Consider the following 21191-nt stretch of genomic DNA (forward strand, 5'->3'; position numbering starts at 1 on the left):
GGGGTCACCTCACCCCGGGTAACGCCCCGCCCCCCCACACGGGGTCACCCCATCCCCACCCCGGGTAACGCCCCCACACACACACACGGGCTCACCCCCCCACACACACACACGGGCTCACCTTACACCCACCCCGGGTAACGCCCCCCCCCCCACACACACACACGGGCTCACCCCCCCCCCCACACGGGGTCACCTTACACCCACCCCGGGTAACGCCCCCCCACACACACACACACGGGCTCACCCCCCCCCCCACACACGGGGTCACCTTACACCCACCCCGGGTAACGCCCCCCCCCGCCACAGGGGTCACCTCACCCCGGGTAACGCCCCGCCCCCCCCCACGGGGTCACCCCATCCCCACCCCAGGTAACGCCCCCCCACACACACAGGTCACCCCACGCCGGGTAACGCCCCCCACACACATGGGGTCACCCCACCCCCACCCCGGGTAACGCCCCCACAAACAGGGGTCACTCAACCCCACGCTGGGTAATGGCCCCCCCCCAGGGATCACCCCACCCCCACCCCGGGTAACAGCCCCACAAACAGGGGTCACCCAACCACACGCCGGGTAACGCCTCCCCCACACACAGGGGTCACCCCACGTGGAGTTATGCCCCCCAGGGATCACCCCACCCCATGCTGGGTAACGTCCCCCTCTCCCCCACAGGGGTCACCACACCCCCACCCTGGGTATTGTGTATTATTCCCCCCCACACACACATAGGGGTCACCCCATCCTGGGTATTGGGTAATGTCCCCACACACAAACACAGGGGTCACCCCACTCCTCTCCGGGTGATGTCCTCCCCCCCCACAGGGGTCACTCCACCCCCATGCTGGGCAATGGTCCCCCACTCGGCGGGGTCACCCTACTCCCGCCCTGGGTAATGGCCCCCACACACAGGGGTCACCCCACGCCAGGTAACAGCCCCCCACACAGAGGGATTACCCTACTCCCACCCCTGGTAATGGCCCCCCACACAGAGGGCTAGCCCCACTGAATAATGGCCCCCCCCATGGAGGGGTCACCCCACCCCCACGCTGGGTAATGGCTCCACACGCACATGGAGCAGCATCCCACCCCCAAGTTGGGTAATGCCTCCCTCATGCAAAACCCCCCCAGAGGGGCACCCCCTCACCAGGTAATCCCTCCCCCCAGAGGGGTTACATACCCCACTGATGCTATGGGAGGTACCTCACATGCACATTCCACATGTGCAGGGGGGGGAGAGTTCCACCCGTGTTAGCAATGCTGGTGACACTGTTTTAGTCACTGGTGACTAACCCAGCTTGGAGCAGCGTTATATGCCACTAAAATGGTGATGGCAGCTGCATTAGAAGACCTCCCACTGGTGCTAACACCCTAATGTAGACACAATCCTATATTTTTCACATACACACAGAGTCAGAATTCATGTAAAAGCAGAAGCATTACTGTCTTAGGCTTGGTCTACAGTTAAAACCTATATTGGCATAACTATGTCCGTAAGGGCTGTGGCGAAAACATCTTTCCTTGTTTACATTAAAGGTTTGTATCTGTGCAGCTACACTTGCTACTGGCCACCAGTAGCTGAAGTGGGTCCTAATTCCTAGTGTAGACAAGGCATGGGTTCACATCTTCAAGATTATTTTCACAACCAGGAGAGCAAGACAGATAGGGCTTTTTTATTTTATAATAAAAATGTACAATCTGGAACAGAATTTTGTGGCAAGGGACAAATTCTGTGGCTGCAGAACATAAGTAGGGCCCTACCAAATTCACGGCCATGAAAAACACATCATGGACCGTGACATCTGATCTTCCCCTGTAAAATCTGGTCTTCTGTGTGCTGTTACCTTATACTATACAGATTTCACGGGGGGAGACCAGCATTTCTCAAATTAAGGGTCCTGACCCAATAGTGAGTTGCAGGGGAGTCGCAAGGTTATTTTAGGGGGTTACTGTATTGCCACCCTCACTCCTGGGCTGCCTTTAGAGCTGGGCGGCCAGAGAGCAGCAGCTGTTGGCCAGGTGCTAAGCTCTGAAGGTGGCACCCCGCCAGCAGCAGCACAGATGTAACCCTGACAATACCGTACCTTCTGCGCTGCTGTCTTCAGAGCTGGGTGGCCGGAGAGTGGCGGCTGCTGACCGAGGGCCCAGCTCTGCAGGCAGCAGCGCAGAAGTAAGGGTAGCAGTGCCACAACCCTCCCGACAATAACCTTGCGACCCCCGCCCAGCTCCTTTTTGGGTTAGGATCCCTACAATTACAAACAGTGAAATTTCAGATTTAAATAGCTGAAATAATGAAATTTACTATTTTAAAAATCCTATGACTGTGAAATTGACCAAAATAGACCATGAATTTGGTAGGGCCCTAAACATAAGGGACTGTGCCAACATGTAACGATAAATATATGTATTAGATACTGTAAGCCTTATAGATGTTTTAGCTAATGCTTCTGTGTCTCAGATCATTACCTGAGTGACCAAGGTAAGACAATGCTATGGTGGAATGACAAAACTATGGTGGGTTATCCCAGTGAAAAGGGGACTTTTGTGTACCCTCAGTACCTCCCCAGTGTTACAGGAAAAGTCCATGACGGGGCTGGTGGGAAGGATCCCTTGTGAATATTGTATCTAGTGCTGAATAAGGCCTGGTCTACACTAAGCCCCCAGTTCGAACTAAGATACACAACTTCAGCTACGTGAATAACGTAGCTGAAGTCCAAGTATCTTAATTCGAACTTAAAGGTACTTACCGCAGCTCCACACGCGGCAGGCAGGCTCCCCCGTCGACTCCGCCTACACCTCTCGCGGAGCAGGATTACTGGCGTCGACGGCGAGCACTTCCGGGATCGATTTATTGCATCTAGACAAGCCCCGATAAATCGATCCCAGAAGATCGATTGCTGGCCGCCGAACCAGTGGGTAAGTATAGACGTACCCTAGAAGGCACAAGTCATGAGTGATGCATCAGATTTTATTACTGTTCCTAGGATGCTGGCACCCCTGTGTCAGCGCCTTTCCCGTTGAATGGCACTGCGTGTCACCTCTTAAATAGCCCAGAGTGAGACACCATCTACTCTGAGAGGTGCTTGCGGATATCCTGATGTGCCCTCACTCATACACAGGCCTTTTCTATACTAGAGAGGGTTTGCTGGTAGAGCTCTACTGGCAAACCCTCCAAATGGAGATGCAGCTTATACTGGGAAAAGAGCACCGCTATGCTATGTTATTATGAGGGTGATTTTTTTTCACACTCCAAACCAAGACAGCCATGCCAGCAAAATGTAGACCACATCACAGTAAGCTGCAGGTTCCCATAATTAAGAAGCATCATGTATAGAATGACTTGATATTGGTGCCAAAGCAGCAGGTATGATAAGCACCTCATATGATAAGCAATTTTTAAAGCCTGCAGCTTTGTGCTCAGTCATGAGGACTGATCCTGGTACCAGGGCAGACTCTCAGGCAATAAAAAATAAATAAGATTCCTTCCTGTTAAAGGAGGAGATACTGCTTACAGACCAATGGGCAAAACTGCACAGGTGGTGAGAGAGAACCGAGAGGTGGTTGGGGTCTCCCCATCCCTTATGCCAGTGTATCCCACACAGTGGGTCACGGGCCCAGTGCAGAGGGAGGCCCCAGAGGAGGTTTGGAAAGCAAGCACCCGCCCCTGCACTCACCCTGCAAGCAGCAGCTCCTGTCCCACGGCCCTGGGCCTAGCTCTGTGCTCTGGGTTTTGCAACCTGGCGCACAGGGTTGCAGTTCTACTCGGGTTTGGTTCAGATGCCCCTAGCCCCATGGGACAGGAGCCACCTCTCCAATCCCCACTGCACCAGGCTGGGATTAGGGTTGCGATGCCAGGGCTGAGCATGTTGCTGCAGGAGGTCGGTGTTCCCTTTGTGGGGCGAGGAGGCAGGAAAGGACACTGGCCTTTGATCTTGGGCCTTCCCTCCACCAAGTTTGGGCCCAATGTGTGTTAATCCAACCCTGGCCACTCTCAGGGTGCCTGGATGTGACAGCAATGCTCAATATAGCTCAGACTGCCTTCCCTGAACACAAAATCAATATTGTGTTGCAGTTACAGGCTTTAGAAAACAGTGACTAGTTTTACACACACACACACGTGGGCTGCAAAAAAGGCAAAACGCAGTTGGCGAGTCACCTTAGTAAAAAGTGTGGCAACTGCTGTTTTATGCTCAGCTGGAGCCACAAGGCCACTCAGGATGCGTCTTCACTGCAGCTGCAAGGTGTGATTTGCAGCCTGGATAGACAGACTCACACTAGTGCACTAAAAATAGCAGTGTGGATGCAGCAGGATGGGCGGCAGCTCAGACTAGTCACCGAAGCTTGAACCCAAGGGATCAGGTGGGCTCGACTTCAGTGGCTAGCTTGAGCCACCACCCATGTTCCAACATCCACATTGAGCTAGCGCAAGTCTGTCTACTTGCATCGGGACTCATATTTCCAGCTGCAGCGTAGACATCTTCAGAGCCCACAGGCAGCCCCAATGGATGCTGCTGGCCAAGAGAATCCAAACTGGAGTTCACTGGGCATATGCACACCACCAGTAAATATTTAGGAACAAGCACTTGAACAAGTTTTGTTTGCAATGTATTCAGCTTTGCAAACCTGAATTAAAGAAGAAACCAAATTTGAACACACTGGATATTCTTGGGCTAACCCTGAAGTCCACAGGAGTAAGTGTTTCTACTTGGATTTAAGTCAACAGTTGCCTCAGTCAGGACTTTATGATTAAGCCTCTTTTTCCCATTGTGTACTTGTTTAAAAGTTGCCAAAACAGGTATACCTCTACCCCGATAGAACGCGGTCCTCGGGAGCCAAAAAAATCTTACCGCGTTATAGGTGAAGCCACATTATATCGAACTTGCTTTGATCCGTCAGTGCGCAGCCCCGCCCCCCCGGAGCGCTGCTTTACCGCGTTATATCCGAACTCGTGTTATATCGGGTCATGTTATATCGTGGTAAAGGTGTAATTTATTTTCAGCAAAAACTTATGCAATCGTTGCACCTAGCAAATCCCCCTCATATGCAGTTTGTCTGCAATATAGCCGAATGCTTAGAAGACCACTGAACATTCTTGTCATCCTACTCCAGGCAGTTATAAAATCCTGGCACTTTGAAAATGAAAATAAAAAACCTGACCGCTGATGCGTCTTGCATTTCATCCTACAGCTGAAATGTGTATTTCCCCCTGCACATGGCTAGCTATTAGTTTCTGCAGAGGACTGATTATTGTAATTAAGTCTCACTAAGTATCTCATTATGAAGTAATATATCACTAACAAGATCCACTGCAGTTATGCATGAAAGTGACATGCGGAAGTGCACAGTTTTAACATTATGCTTTCATAAAAAGGAGAGCTACACAAATATGAAATTAGTAACTCATTTATTGAATATATATGCAATGATACCAATAAAAAAAATACTGCAAACTACAACTTTGGAAGTAAAGCCAATATAACAGGAACAAAATATACATAACATTGCAGATAGGAATGTGTTTACCCTCTTTATACATTCCTGGTCTTTACATCTGATGTAAATTGGTGCTAAAGCTGGTCTAATCTGAGTGCTTTTCAATAAGCAACAGTCCTCCAGAATCCTTTCAGGGTTGAGATGTGTCTGCTGACTACTGAGTGTTCGTACATATGCATACATAGAAACTGCTTCAGCAAGTATATATAAATCAAGAGCTGTGCTCTGTTAACCGCCATCATTACTATGGTGGAATCTGTTTATAGTGAAATGGAAGGAGAGTTACTATTTGTTGCAATATACTTTCAGTCCTCTAATAGTTAAGTTTCGCTGTGCTGATAATGAAGGTTAATTCCACTAGCATATTGGTTCAATTTTACTAATCTTCTTGGATTATAGCAATTATCACATCAGATAAGTGTGACATTTCAAGGGGTGGGGTGGGGTGGGGTGGGAATATCATCTCCTCTGCTATAAGAAGTTACCCCTTCCTATATGGAACAACAGTAAGAAGCAATTCCCGGCTGCTGGTCTTGCTACAGCTGCTGTCCACTAGAACAGTGGTTCTCAACTGGGGGTTGGTGTACCCCTCTGGGGGTAAACAGAGGTCTTTTAGGGAGTACTCATCTAGATATTTGCCTAGTTTTACAGTAGGCTATATAAAAGCACTAGCAAAGTTACAAACTAAAATTTCAGACAGACTTGTTTATACTGCTCTATATACTTTAAATTAAATGGGATATAAATATTGTACTTATTTTATGGTAAATTATTTTATGGTAAAAATGAGAAAGCAAGCAATTTTTCAGTAACAGTGTGCTGTGACACTTTTTTGTATTTTTATGTCTGATTTTTAAGCACGTAGTTTTTAAGGGAGGTGAAACTTAGGGTATGCAAGACAAATCAGTCTCCTGAAAAGGGTACACTAGTCTGGAAAGGTTGAGAACCACTGTACTAGAAGGTGAGACTTGGGTCCAAATTCAGCAAAGCTGGCACATGGAGGTGTAATTATGCCTCCCTAAACCAGCAAAGTCCTTGTACGCAAGGGAGATTCATCTTTGTGGAGTGTAAGTGGTGTATTCACTGCTGCCCTCCATGGGTGTTGGCAGGTGGAATTCCCACCAGGGCTCTAGGAACAGGTTCTCCTGTTGGCAAACACCTGCTGAATGAGTGAACCCTTTAACCACAATGCCCATGTCCCCTTTCCAGCCAGTGCCACCTACACTGGTGCTAGGCTGACCCTTTGTAGCTTCCCTCACAAATAAATGTGTGGCCACTTTGTGCCACCACCTGGAACCTCTTCAAACATGTATAAACCAGAGTCTCAGGGAATTTTGCCAATAGCCTTCCTCCCCCAGCTCCCAGTACCCTACAACTGCTCAGGTAGACAGGTCCTGCCAGCTCTCCCTGGGAAAAGAGCAGTAGAAGGGATTTTTTTAAAGGCAAGCCCTTTGCTGATATAAGGAAACTATTTAATATATTATTTTGTGGAAAAAATCTCCCATTATAGGTGGGTTCCATGAGTCTCTTGAACAGAGACACACTGCTCTTGTGGGCAAGAAATGCCAAAAAGACCTAAAGTAACTAAATTCAGGGAAATCAGTTTCATAAGACGAGTTTTCTTAAATTCGAGATTGTTTTCTGATCGTGAGATGAAAACAAAAGCTGTATTTGAAAAAAAAATGCCAGGAACAAATAAACCTTATTCATTTAACTAGTTAATTTAAACAAATCTATTTTACCTATAAAGCACATTCATTACTTCTAACCTCTGGGAAGGCAGTAAATGCTGCAGAATAATCTTCAATATATGCTTGCAAAGATTACATTGCTTTACAAAAAAAAGACAAACTGTCCAAAATTTCAAGCTAAAATGCACATAAAAAGACAGTAATGGCAGTATTTCGTCTTTAAAAAATGATGTAAATGTTGTATACCTATCATACATTTTCATGCTTATTAAAACTACAGCTAAGGACATAGGAGATGTACAGTAAATACACTGCTGAGGTACATTTCTTCTAAATATTAACACCATGACAGAATTACTCCTCAGCAAGTGATACTACTTGGGAACATATAAATACAATTTTTACATTGTAAGGCACTTTTACCCAGCATACATGACAAGATGAAGTAAATTAGAACATGAATTTGAGGCTTGTAACAAAAACCGCTTTCGGTATTGACTTTTAGTTTCCATGAGTTCTGAATTAATGATGGTTTAGTCAGCCTCAACGGGTAGCCAGCCACTTGCTCTTCTGCTACTCAAAGGTAAAGTATTGTCATGGTTGCTAGTGGCATGCGGAGAGATAAATGATTTTACCCATAATGAATTATTAGACTATTAAATCCAGCAATCGACACAATGTGAATTAGAACTTAGTGAAAAATACAATGATTATATTGGCAAATCTACCCCATTGTACCTTTCATCCTTCCTTAACCAAAAATACAGTAGTTGCAAACAATAAAGTGCCTTTATTCCATGGGAAGGCCATGTTTGAGGCACGCAACCTAGAACCTAATCTAGGCAGGGTGACAGACATTTTGCACTCTGAAACTGTTCTGCGTAGCCGAAAAATGTTCATATTCTAGAAAAAAGCAAACACCTTGGTAAACAATCTCAATCAATCGGTCATTGCAATTCAAGTCATGCCTTTAATTTTGAAAGTTACAAATACAAAATAAGAATGATCAATGGCATGTTTAGAGCAGTAACTGAATATTTTCTGTACACAGTAATATTTCTACTAAAACTGCATTTTCCCCCAAAACAGATTGAATTCTAACATGGTAAAGTGTTAGAAATTTAATATACAACAGTTGAGTCCCTTGAGACATTAAAGAAACACATGAAAAGACAATGACATGTTAAATCTTTTAAAAATACAAGTAAAAAAGGCTACAGAAACTTGTTACAAATGAACTGCTTCTTAATATCAACTGCAGATGGAACCTTTGCTGTTTTTAGTCAAATTGTCAGAGTATCTTGCTTACTGCTTTACTTCAAATCTAAATGGTTTATTGGGTATTCAGAAAGAGTCAGAACCCTTCCTAAGCAATGAGATGCCCGGAAGCATTAGAAAAGACTTAGTTATTAAGTTAAGTTTTTGGTTTTATTTTAAATGAATCGGCTAATGTGCTTCAATCGGACCAGTAGAAGAAGCTATTTATCAGCAACTAGACATGCCAGAGCTGTATGAAAAAAGTTAGGGAACTGAGCTGTTAGATTTGGTATAATCTAAACCTGATTATTCTCTAATGGAACGTTGACCTCTAGGTATATGAAATGCCATGGCATGATTGTTGATTTGACAAGAAAAATTAATCAAATGCTAAAAGCATTAAGAATGGCAAGAAGATTTTCTTATATAGTGGTCACAAGATTCAAAATAAATACTGATTCCCCCTTCCCCCCCACAAAAAGTTGATTCCTTCTCCTTACAGCACGTGGGACCTGTATATGTATTTTGGATAAAACATGAAGTGTTCCACGCAACACAGAGCACTTGAGGTATGGATGTCAGATAAGGTGGCTAAATTCCATAGAAGTTAAAGTAGTAACTCTTCGAAATCTAAAGACGTTGGGTTGCAGCTTCCAAAAGTTAGTTTGAGTCACACTTAGTGAGAGGTTCTTGGTACGTTAGGAATATAGAGGTGGACTGTTGGGGAAAGAACAAACTACAGCCCTTTGGCATGAGTACTGAAGCTTGCAGCTTGTAACCAACAGCTGCTCAAGTAAATCTCCAGCAAGGAATGCTGGGCAGTAGGAACAATCACAACAGGAACAAACTGAAAGGTTCAAGCATGCTTCTGCGTGCACTGAGTTCTTTTTCTACTGTGTGCTTTGCAAGCAAAAACAGAGAGCGATTTCCCCCACACACACATTTATCCTCCATATTTTGTATATAAAGAAAATGCAAAACTCATGAGTTACCAGCTTGTTACCACCATGGACTTGTCTGTCCATGTTGTGAATTAATCTTACTAAGACTTTCCCTTGGTGCATGAATCCACTAAACAACTTACACATTCCAAATCTTAGATTTTTATTCAGTCCAGAAATATAGAGCTTACTTCATTTCAATGTCTGCCTTAACTTTTGACACTGTACATATTACATATCATTTATATAGTGTTTCAATTTTTTCCAGACACTGCAGACTACAAACTACATAATATTGACATGTAAAACTCTGCCACTTATTGAAGGCTCACACACATGAACGTTTCAGGCAGTTCAATGAAATTTCTAACAGAATCGGGCCGTAAAAAGTTACTAACCCTTTTCTGATCTTAGAAAACAATTAAAAAGTATTAGTAGTTATGGATGTCTTATTCATTCCCAGTTCTCTAACTCTGTCCCTTGAACCTGTTTAAAAAACGATGAAAACAATAGTAAATTTAAAATCATATAAAGAGAAGAGCATCTAACAGATCTGACATTACATCTACATTTATCGACAGACGTGAGGCCTCCCTAATATTATAAAATCAGCTGAAGTTTAAAAAAAGTTCCCCATTCTTCTGCAGTACACCAATAAAAAGAACTTATCTGCATATACTAGATTTAAACATTTTACTGTGATTAACTACATCAAATGAATGTTGTGTTTCTCAGTCTCAGTAACAGAGCTGCCAGGAGTAACTTCCATACCTAGTTTCCATTGAGTTGTTGCTGAGGAATGCTACTATGGTCAGAGCCTGATTTCCCACGGCTTTTGCTTTCTCTTTCTTCATCCTCTTCATCCCTTTCATCGTTCCCACTATGGTTTTTACAATAGAGTCTAAGACAATAAAAAACAATGGAGGATTTACCAGGAAACAAGTAACAGATCTATATTTTAGAACATTCTGGGCTCTCTCCACTAGCGAAGAGGCTCATTTTAAAATTGTGTTGAATTAATGTACAAGGCACCTGTCAGACATCTGACATTAGAAATAAATATTAGCTAGCCTGACTAGATCACTGGCTAGAACCACGGGCTCCTGTTACAGGGGCAAACCCAAGATCACTAGCCAAACAAAAAAGGGAACAATTCCCAACTGACAAAAGATAACAAAGAAGGGTTAAACACAAAAACAAAGACAGAAGCCCCCAAAACGGTCAGCGGTACCCATGCCTGTAAAAGCCACTGCCTCATGTCCTAAAAAGCAACCAGGGAGGAACACCAGCAGACTCCTTCTGAGAGTTCCACCTCCAAGAACCTCAGACTGAGAAAGCTCTATTAACCTGTGCCAACCAACTGTAACAGCTGGGCAGAGAGAAAGATGTAGTTCATCATAGGATCTGCTAATGCTAACAAAGCCTATTTACTCTCTTTTTCCTAAAAAGTAACCACTACCTATTACACTAGCAAGCTTGTTCCAATATAGATAAGGCTGTGACAGCATTTTCATTACTTTCAATGGCTTACACCTTGCCTGTGAAAACTGACTGAGATGTACCAAAGCATAAGCCTGGGACAATTAAAAAAAAACCAAAAACTTTTAAAATAAAAAATCAGTTGGATTTTGTCTAAAATGCAATATGAACGGTCTAGGTGTTTAATGATTGCATATGTAAAGACCTACTTTCTCTCAGCTCTACTGTAAGAGAATGACCAGGGTCAGTAGTACCAGTGAGTTCGAAGAAGTTTTGTGATAGATTTTATGTCTAAAATCTACATGATAAAATGGATCAGAAGCTCTGTTCTCATGAACATTTACATAACAAAAACAAAGACACTCCGAGGGAGAATGGGCGCTCATAAAAACAAACAAACAAAACAAAAAAAGCAAAAAAACACCCTGATTTTGTGTCTGTCAATTTGTAAATCAATTTCATTTTTTCATGGCTCTTAAGCTATCAATCGGAAACCAATACATAAGTTGAAATAAGCAGAGGAAAGCCAGGCTCCAGTGCAATCTTTATAGACTAGCACAGGCAAAAAAAATTTTAAAACCGATTAATTCTAGTTCTCAAGAAGCAGGATGGCTATCACTGCTCATAGAATGCCCCCTTGTGGCCAAAATGAGATGCAATCTGTAAACTTTCATTGCAGTAGGTTTGGGTAGCAACTGGGAAAGGAGGTTGGAACAGTACAGAAATAGGAAAAAAAGATATACTCTCTTAGGGATAACTGAAGTAACATGGCAGGAGTTTACCTGTGACTTCAGCAATTTGAGTTACAGATTTCACTAACTGGAGAAAAAAGATATTTTTGTTTCTTTTTTATTTTTAAAATATTTAACGTATTTTTAAGTGGGTATATGGAAGTTCTGAATTAAGTTAGGATCACTAAAAATATTTTGTAAATATTTGAAAGTTATTTTGAAAATAATTATATGACAGTTATTTTCATTTGCACAATATTTTTCATGTTTTATAATAAACTTAACAGAAACACTTCCACTTTTGCATATGTATTTATCCTCATCTGACTTGGTAAAATGAGCTTAAATAGCTTCAGGTTAAAGAGAAAAAATATGAAGTCAGTCCAGTGGTCTAGTGTCAATGATCTACAATGCCACGAAAAGCCATGGTGTGTCAATTAGTGGTCTGGCTCTATTGCTCCCTGAGTTATTAAGGGCTAAGAGCATTCTGACAACAGTATGCTGAACCTAATTGGAGAGGAGCAGAGCAGTCAAATAGCAAGACCTTTGGCCAATCAAGGATGGCTGTTGACAGGAGCACCCATCCAATTCTCCTAATTTGTTTGACAGTGACGATGCAGGGCCTTGGAACAAAAGGAAACGGAAATTAAAGTGGGAAGAATACAAAGAGATTCTCCGAGCTCTGTGCAGAGAAATTTATTTTTGCCACTGTGTTGTAGGATAGGATTGCTTTAAAAAAGTTCTAAACTTTCCCTACATTTATAACAGAACTTGATTTAATTTATTTTTCTATGACACTCAACTTGAACAAGATGTTTGAAGTAACAAAACTGATTGCACAAGCTTTTACCTAACTAGCTTTTGAACTGCAATAGTCACCTTATCTGAACTTCCAAAAACGTGCGATAGTTTTGCCTAGTGCCCGCAATGCAGCTGAGTGATATGTTAATCAGCATTATTGCATGATCAGAATGTTTTATCTGAATAAAAAGCAATTCTTAAAGTTCTCTCAGGGTACGTCTATACTACCCGCCACATTGGCGGGTAGTGTTCGATGCATCGGGGATCGATTTATCACGTATAGTCTGGACGCGATAAATCAATCCGCGAATCGACGCCCGTACTCCACCTCGGCAGAAGAAGTAAGCGGAGTCGACGGAGGAGCCGCGGCAGTTGACTCGCCGCTGTGAGGACGGCCAGGTAAGTCGAACTAAGATACTTCGAGTTCAGCGACGCGAAAAGCGTCGCTGAAGTTGCGTATCTTAGTTCGAACCCCCCCACTAGTGTAGCCCGGGCCTCAGAGGAGATTAGAAAAAATTGTTATTACAGAATTAACTGCTAGAGTTCTTACTTGTAAATTCCTCGTGACATATTCTCAATGTATTTAGCTTTGTCTTGTACTCCACAGTGGTAATGGTAAGTCTTGATACAGGCTTTAATTTCACATCCAATAGTAGCCCCCGGCTGACTGCAAAGAGTGCATTTCTGTTGAGGGGGGGAAAGACAGTACTCTAAGTTGTGGTGTTAATCCATTTAATGTCTTGTCGCTTAATGCTCACTTTGATGTCCCCAAATTTTAGTCATAAACATGATGAAGTAATTTTTCTTGTAGCACAAACTTATCTTAATATATAGTAAGCCAGAAACAGTTTTAAATCTGCATCAATTAATATATATGAACAACAGAATACTGTTTTGCCTGTCTGCTGCAAAAATAAGTAACGGCAAGATTTGCACACATAAGTTCTATTTTGTTGCTGTTGTTGAAGTTGAAGCTAGCTTGTCCAAGTACCAAAACTCATTGAATATGAATTGTGTTTTAGGCAATGATAAAGTATTATATTTTTTCAGATGGTAATGGAGTTCCATATGTTACTGAATTCTAATGTTCATGAAACAGTGTGCCATATTTTACTTATAAAACATACCTGAGTGCCTGTCACAAACTCTGGGGCCCTTATATGCTTTAATTTTCACACTAAAATGTCATAACATGCTGCTCAGACCATTCAAAAATAAATGTGAACCAACAGACATAAGATGATGACAAAACACCTCCCAAGCAAGCATCCTCATCATCATGAAAAGTCCCTCCAAGCTTCAGCCTAGCTCATGTCATGGGAGAAAAGATGAGCCTTGCAGAGGCCCAAGTGATTAGCAAATCTGGCCCTGGACCGACCAAGGGGATGTGAATTTGAATCCAGGAGCCGTGCTAGTAACTGAAGACTTTAATAAGGTAATATATTTGGGGCCTTTGAGACCCCAAAACAAGTATTTAAAAGATGCAATTCACCAGAGATATGCATGGGATTCATCTTCCTTTAACTGGCAATACAGAGATTCAGTGTCCTTTTAAAGTGTGTTGAGAATGAACTAGCCATCATTTAAAAAAACAGAACAAGTTTGAAATAAGTCAATAATTACACAAATTGACTCCCATCACCTATTTAGCAATTTCATGCCATACAGATTCTGCGGTATGGAAAACAAACTGTCAATTCCTTCCTTTCTATTATGGTCCCCAAAGGGCCAACATACTGCATTCACAAAGTACGCTGTAGTTAAAAAAAACCACAGTAATTGTTGAGACACTTTATATCCTGATACCTAGTAGTGACAATATATTTAAATTGTTTTCTAAAAAATTAAGTGAAAAGATTTGTTCAGATAAGGAAGAGAAAGAGAGAATTGCAATATACTCCCAACAGAAATCACTGAAGCATTCCTTATAAACCCAAAGACACATACCATTCTTTTTCCTCTCTTGATCTCCTGAAGTACAGTTTTAATATCAAAATCACCAAACTCTGCCCTTGATGTTGTTGTTAGCTGGACAGTGCCAGAAGAGAACAACTGTAAAGCAAACAAATGCACAATAACGTTAGGAGGTTACAGATATGTGGCCATAAGAAGATTAAGGAGCAGGAACAACAGAAGGGGATGCACCGTACTCAATTATCTGCTGGTGAACTGTGCTTTGCCAATGAACTAGAAAAAAATTGCAGATTAAGCATATCAGTAATTTGGATCTTCCTTCCAATGCCCACTTGATTGCTTCAATTATGTGATTGCATTTCAGAGGATTTTTTTTTGAATGACAAAGCAGTAGTTAAAGGATGATTATGATAATGGAATATACGAAGCATTAAATGAGTACCGCAGTCAATTAAGACACTGAAGACATGCTTTTGTTCTGATAAGGATATTTCATCTCCACTCGCTGCCCCACCTAAATAATTCATCTTACTCACACTGCCAATACCAATGCCCCTGGAAAGCCAGAAATGGTGACAATGGGACATTTCCAAGTAGTCGCAAACCTCATATGTTTCCATTACCTGCAGCTTTTAGTGGCTGAATGCATTTCCTTTTACAGTTAGGCCAACATCGCTCCCAAGACTTAACTATATAGTATATGCAGTAAAAGCTCTTGAAGGACTTCAGCTAATTTGGACATTCAAACAGAGGTGGAGAAGAGATCACGCAAAAGTCCAGCTCAACTTTCAGATAGCAGGTAAGCAGAAAAGAATTACCCTATCTCAATTGGATATGTGCCTCTATTTGTAGGATAGGAAAGAATCTTTTTGCAGGTACTGGGATAGCGGGCTCAGGCCCATCCAAAACTAAAGACCAGCCCCCTCAACCAAGGGGGAGGAACCACCAAATCCTGGCCACAACTGAATTTGGGGGACAACGAATGCAAAAACAGGAACAGGAGTGGGGGTTGAAGGTTCATAATCAGTTTTGGATGGGGACACTGACCAGAGAACCCTGGGCACTGCCCACTGCTCCTCAAAGTCCAAGGAATCACTCGACACCACCAGGAGGAACTCTCATAGACTTTAAGATCCAAAGGGGTCATTGTGATCATCCAGTCTGACCTCCTTCAAGTTGCAAGCCATAGGACCTCACCCACCAACTCTTGTAATAGACCCCTAACTTCTGGCTGAGTTACTGAAGTCCTCAAATACTGCAAGGTACAGAGAATTCACCATTTTCACTAGCTTGAATCTGCAAGTGACCCATGCTGCAGAGTAAGGCAGAACTCTGCCCAGGTATGTGATACAACAAGGAATTGGAAACAGATCACACCGTTGCATAGCATCCTCCTTCAAGCAAGCTTCCTCCTCCAGGTCTGGTGGATGACCACCTTGGCCAGCGCCAGGAGCAGGTTGGCAAAGTCTCGTGACTCTGTGGGGCCCTGGATAGGATGCTTGTATATAACCAGAACCTCAACAGGAGGTTACAGAGGAGCCACAAGAGGGGCTGCAGTCTGACGCACTCTACGTAGATTTGCGCCAGGTGTCCCTCTTGCCGCAGAAGGGACTCTATAAACCACACCAACTACATACCCGTGCTCACAGCACCATGAAAGAGCCATCAAGTCTCATATCTTAGGGGTGCTGTGAGACCAGACTAGAGTACAAGCTGGCCACCGGAGTTCCCCTCAACTCCACAGGTTGCAGCAGGTCCCACCACTTGGTGTCAGGGCAGGACACGAGGGCGAAGAAGTGGGTGGTACAGAGCATGTAGAGATGTTCATGTGATACAATCTGGAGATGGACCAGCTGGATGGTGTCCAGCTGAGTCAGGTGGTGTATCACAGGCATCTGTGGGTTGCAGGGTAGGGGCCTGATGACAAGCTCTAGAGGTCCAGGTGTGAAGGGTGTGGAGCACTCTCTGCAGGATCTGCCCAAGAAAAGTGAGAGAAGTGGGGGTGGGGGGCAAGGCTGCACTCACCTCCTTGAGCACACAACAGGGTATGCACAGGGAGGGCAACCCCATATGCTCACCAAGCACCACAGGCTATACTCATTTCCTCCGACTAGCCCAGGTGGTCTCAGATTCTGGTGACAGCAGCCAAGACCAGTCTCTGGTGCATCAAGGAGGACTCCAACACCCTTACATGAAGATTAAGGTCATGTACCAGGAGTTCAAAAGCCAGGAGGTATTCCCGCTCAGTAGCTGCTACAGACCTGGTCGCTGAAACTAGCTTCCGGGTCCTGTGGAGGTCCTGGTAAAAGGCAACATCTCAGAGAGGTCTCAGGGGAGACCTCTTGGGAGGTAAGGCGGTCTTAATGTTTTTAAGGCAGCAGAATGGGATGCAGCATGATTATATTCTATTCCTACCTCTGCCACGAACTATGTGACTTTGGGCAAGTCACTTCATTTCTATCTGCCTCTGTTCCCCATCTGTGAAATTGGGGATAAAACAGAGGGATAAGAGGCTCAGATTCTATGGCTAGTGATGGATGCCACAAAACTACATAGATCAGAGGTTGTAAATAGATGGACTGCAGGCCAAATTTGGATCAGACGTTTCTGAACAGACCGCAAAATCTTTGTATTTATTTATCATTATTGGGGTGTGAAAAATGTTTCTCTGGAGTCTGGACCTTGACCAAGAAATCTGGACCTTGACAAAAAACAATTGACGACCCCTGCCAATCTCCTATCCCAAACTGTATTGTCTAATATTACTGTATGCTATTAAACAGCTGTTTTCACCCAGAGATGAATGCATCAATTCCTTTAGGTGGTATTTTGTGATCCTTTTGCATGAAATGAGCTGTATTATGGAGATGCCAGTTTGGGCTCCAAATTTAAATGTGAGTTGAGTTTTGCACTTAAAGCACACATCTACTCGGTTATAAATGAATGGGAGCTCTATTAGAGCTCTGTTAGAATATCACTGTATTTTCAGTTTAATCTGCTTCTCAGCATTGGAGCTCTTCTTTCCCAAACTCATGCATACAATAGAGCAAAGAATACTCAAAAGCGACAAAAGGTGTGGCTCTCTGCTTAGTGAGGCTAGCCACATGGAGAAAATTATATAAAAAGATCTACCAGCTGCATTGGCTACTTATTCATTTCCAAGTACAACTCAAGGTGTGGACTTTGTTTTGTACAGCCCGACCTGGATCAAGGACATAGCCATATGAAAAATGGAATTCTCTGCTTATATTCTTCCAGAGCCACCGAGATCAGTTGATGCACATGAGTTAATAGTTCCCTAGATGTGATCATTTAGAAGCAGGGAGTTTCCAGTGGGGAGGCACTGACTCCCCATCTCTTTTGACACCACCTGAATCAACTGATCTTCAACACATTGTGCAAAGCTAATCCGTTTCTGCAGGCTTTTTTTTTGTGTGGGGGGAGGAAGGGGGAGGCCTGGGGCCAGAGGGCATTAGTGGTATTTTATTTTGGGGTGTAATCTTTTAGTTAAAATTATTTAATGTTATTGGAGTTATATTTTTGTTTTTTAAACACTGTACATACACGCACCTAGGTACAATGGGATTATTTTTATTAAGATGAGTCTACCTGAGCTAATTCCTCCATCTCTAAACATAGTCAACATAGTCATTATCAACAGTGCCTCTGGTGAAAATAAATGAACTGCTCAGCTCACAACACTTTAGTCGTTGGAGAGATTGCTGGAAGCACAGGCTGTATTAATACGTAACTACATGTTAGGGCACTGTACTAACAATGCATCATATGGCACGGCAGTTCAGAAAAATTAAAACCCCACACGAACCCAAATATTCTACTTACCATACACTTATAGTGTGCTGCTGCCTTTTTGGCATTAAATATATGAAGCTTTCCTCTAGCTTCATTTTCTTCTTCACCTGCATGACAGAATCCACATTTAGGTTTTGTATCACTGGGACTGCTTCTGTGGGGAGACCTGTCTCTCTGAAAGAAAAACATTTTACTAAAATATACTGCTGGGTTCCAAGTAAGGTAATAATTTAACAAGTCTCTGGCCACTAGCTGGAGACTCAAATGCTAGTTTAATTTCAAAGACAAACTTTCTTCTAAGAAGTTTAGCATATTTATATTTACTGCTTACATAGGAACTGCTTTCTATTTCATCTGTGCCATGTGAGGATGTAGATCTAGTGTCTTCTGACTGCCCTTTGAGATTTGTTTTTCTTGGCTTTCCCTTACGACCCCTCTTTTTTCCTTTGGGAGGTGAAGGCTCCAATTCGTGTTCATTGACACCTTCTTCTAAATCTGCTTAGAAATTAGAAAACAACATCAAGTAAATCTCAAAAATGAAAACTGTTTTACAAAAAATTATATAGGAAAAATAAATGTTTTTTACTATTTTTCTTGCCCATGTTTATAAAAATTTATTATTTCCAATTAAAATTTTGTTTTACAATCAACCATCTACCATTTTATATATATATATATATATATATATATATATATATATATATATATATATATATATATATATATATATATATATATACATACACACATACATACATATACACACACACACACACACACACACACACCACCTAATACATCTCTGAAAACTACTGTCTAAAATGTTTAAAGTTTCTTTACAATCATACACAATACATTTAACATTATGGCAACATCCCATTTCAGAGCTAAAATCTGACTTTAGATACACATGCTAATCTCCTGCTGAAGGTAATGGGAGCTGAGCAAGTACCTGAAAGCAAGAATTGACCACACCCATTGGTAACCTAATTTATTCTAGGTAACCTGCTGCCCTCTATTAAACAGCTGAACCTCTATTTTGAACCAACAAGTGCTCTTTGCCAGAATGAAATTTGATTTTTTTTTTTTTAAATGAGAAGCAAACACCAATGTAAGTCACATTCACTAAGGAATGCCTCTCTCTCTCCTTGCTTTAATGCTTGAAATCTTCACAGCTTGTTTAAAAGGAAATTTCATCCATTTTGGTCATTCCAGTGACATGAACATTTAGAATTGTAAAAATCATTTATCTCCATGAATAAATTATAAAACAAATTTGAATATAACATTTTAGTTACAACATACTTTTAAGTCTACTGATAGTGGCAGCAATCAGCTAGCTGGAGAGCAACCTCCTGACACTGGAAATATTACAGCCCGAAGACTTAAGTGGTTTCTATAAATAGACATTTTATATATTATATATTAAACACAAATATGTTAAAGCTGGATTTTCATGGCCTTTACATTTTTTGATCCTCCTCTCTTGACATATGGGTACTGTCTGTTCTCAGCAACTCAACTATCTTATAACTGCTTTATCAGAAGAACTTACAAGTAAAGGTTCCCTTAAAATGATAAAGTACTAAACTTTTAAAAATCATTGTGATCAGATATTAAGCCTGGGTTCTTCAAAGGGGCCTAAAGGAGTTAACCATCCAACTTCCTTTGGCTCCTTGGAAAACACCAGCCTAAATGTTTAATTGCTTCAGCCAGCTGTAATCAAACACTGAACATCCCCCTTTGATTATTCAAAATGTGTAGTTAACAGACCTAGGGCAAACCTTTCAGGCTTGTTTACTTTGTTGCCCAACTGACTTGCATTTAGTATTAAATAGCCAGTTCTTGTGCTCAGTTGCTAAGAACTTTCCTGACAGTCAGCCATTTATAAAAATCAGTCTTTTTATAAAAGACCAAAATGCAGATTTGACAGTTGGATTTTTCTATGGAATCATGCTCTGTACACATTCCTAGATAAGTTACTCTTCACAATCCAAAAAAAACAAGGGTGTAGATGAACCCCTAAGTGGAATGGAGTCCAAAGTCAGAAGATCTGATCTCCCCCTTTTTACAATAGTGACAAATGTAGTGTTGCTTTTTATTTAGGCATTACGAGGACACCTATCACCAGGATACCCTAGCCTCCATACCTAAGCAGGATATTCCTGTTTCAGGAACTGAACACTGTACCACAAATCAGAAGATTCCAATTTACACCATTTTTGTTTTTTCCAGTTCTAGGATATGACTAAACCTAGTTGCATGTTATTCTACCCTGATGGTTAACCTAGTGTACTTAACCAAGGCTTACAAAGATCAATTCCTAACCCTTGGATATATCCCACTGCTATCATAATCTAGCATAGATGACAAAGCCTTGGCCTGAGACTTAACATACAAACCATTCCTATCCTCCCTTCTTACTGCAGCTGTTGCCAGTCTCCAACAGAACTAGACACACTTGCACTTCTCTTAATTGAGGAGAAAAGACTTATCCACATGCTTCCACCACAGGTTAAATACAAGCTCAAATATAATGCCTAAAAAGCATTTTTCTGTTGTATGTTCTGAAAGCGCCCAAAATTTGAGAAGCTATGTAATTCTAACAAGTTTCTGTAAATCAATTTGGATTAGATTTGCCAGGTTTATCAACAATACACATTTTTCTCAACCTCTACGTAAACTTAATGAGTCAACCTAGCTCACCAGGACCTACTTTTTAGCAGGTAATAGGTTTTATTGAACCAACCTCTGTCGGTGAAAGAGACAAACTTTCAAGCTACACAGAAGAAGCTTGTCAAAAGCTCGTCTCTTTCACCAACAGAAGCTGGTCCAATAAAAGATATTACCTCATCCACATCTTGTGCATCTCATATTCTAGGACCAACACAGCTACAACACTACAAACTACTCTTTAACAAGAATATATGCCACATTCCATAGTTTAAGATACAGAGGGGCAACAAAACAGCACATTTTCTTTCTTTAGTATACATATAGCAGGACCTAGATTGTGCTGTGAAATACAATTAACAATTTCATTGTTAAGAGTTTGAGAGCCACAAAAGAT

The 21191-nt window shown here is 42.0% G+C and overlaps 1 protein-coding gene across 16 annotated transcripts in view; it reads right to left on the reverse strand.

The window, feature by feature from the left end:
- Positions 1-5388: 5388 nt before the first annotated feature.
- Positions 5389-21191, reverse strand: part of PHF6 (PHD finger protein 6) — a 50309-nt gene continuing 34506 nt past the window's right edge. For 8 of the 16 annotated variants that reach the window (XM_042851175.2, XM_042851171.2, XM_065557360.1 and 5 more), the window contains 6 exons: positions 18453-18619; positions 18152-18295; positions 14342-14446; positions 12945-13078; positions 10155-10284; positions 8136-9869 (listed from right to left, as the gene is read on the reverse strand). In XM_042851175.2, coding sequence (XP_042707109.1) covers positions 10155-10284; positions 12945-13078; positions 14342-14446; positions 18152-18295; positions 18453-18619 — 680 coding nt within the window. In that variant the 3' untranslated portion in view covers positions 8136-9869. Of the gene's footprint in view, positions 9870-10154; positions 10285-12944; positions 13079-14341; positions 14447-18151; positions 18296-18452; positions 18620-21191 lie in introns of all 16 variants that reach the window. The other 8 variants (XM_065557367.1, XM_065557363.1, XM_065557365.1 and 5 more) reach the window with 4 other exon arrangements.

The sequence above is a fragment of the Chrysemys picta genome, chromosome 9 (assembly GCF_011386835.1).
Source record: "Chrysemys picta bellii isolate R12L10 chromosome 9, ASM1138683v2, whole genome shotgun sequence".
In the NCBI taxonomy this organism is placed as follows: domain Eukaryota; kingdom Metazoa; phylum Chordata; order Testudines; family Emydidae; genus Chrysemys; species Chrysemys picta.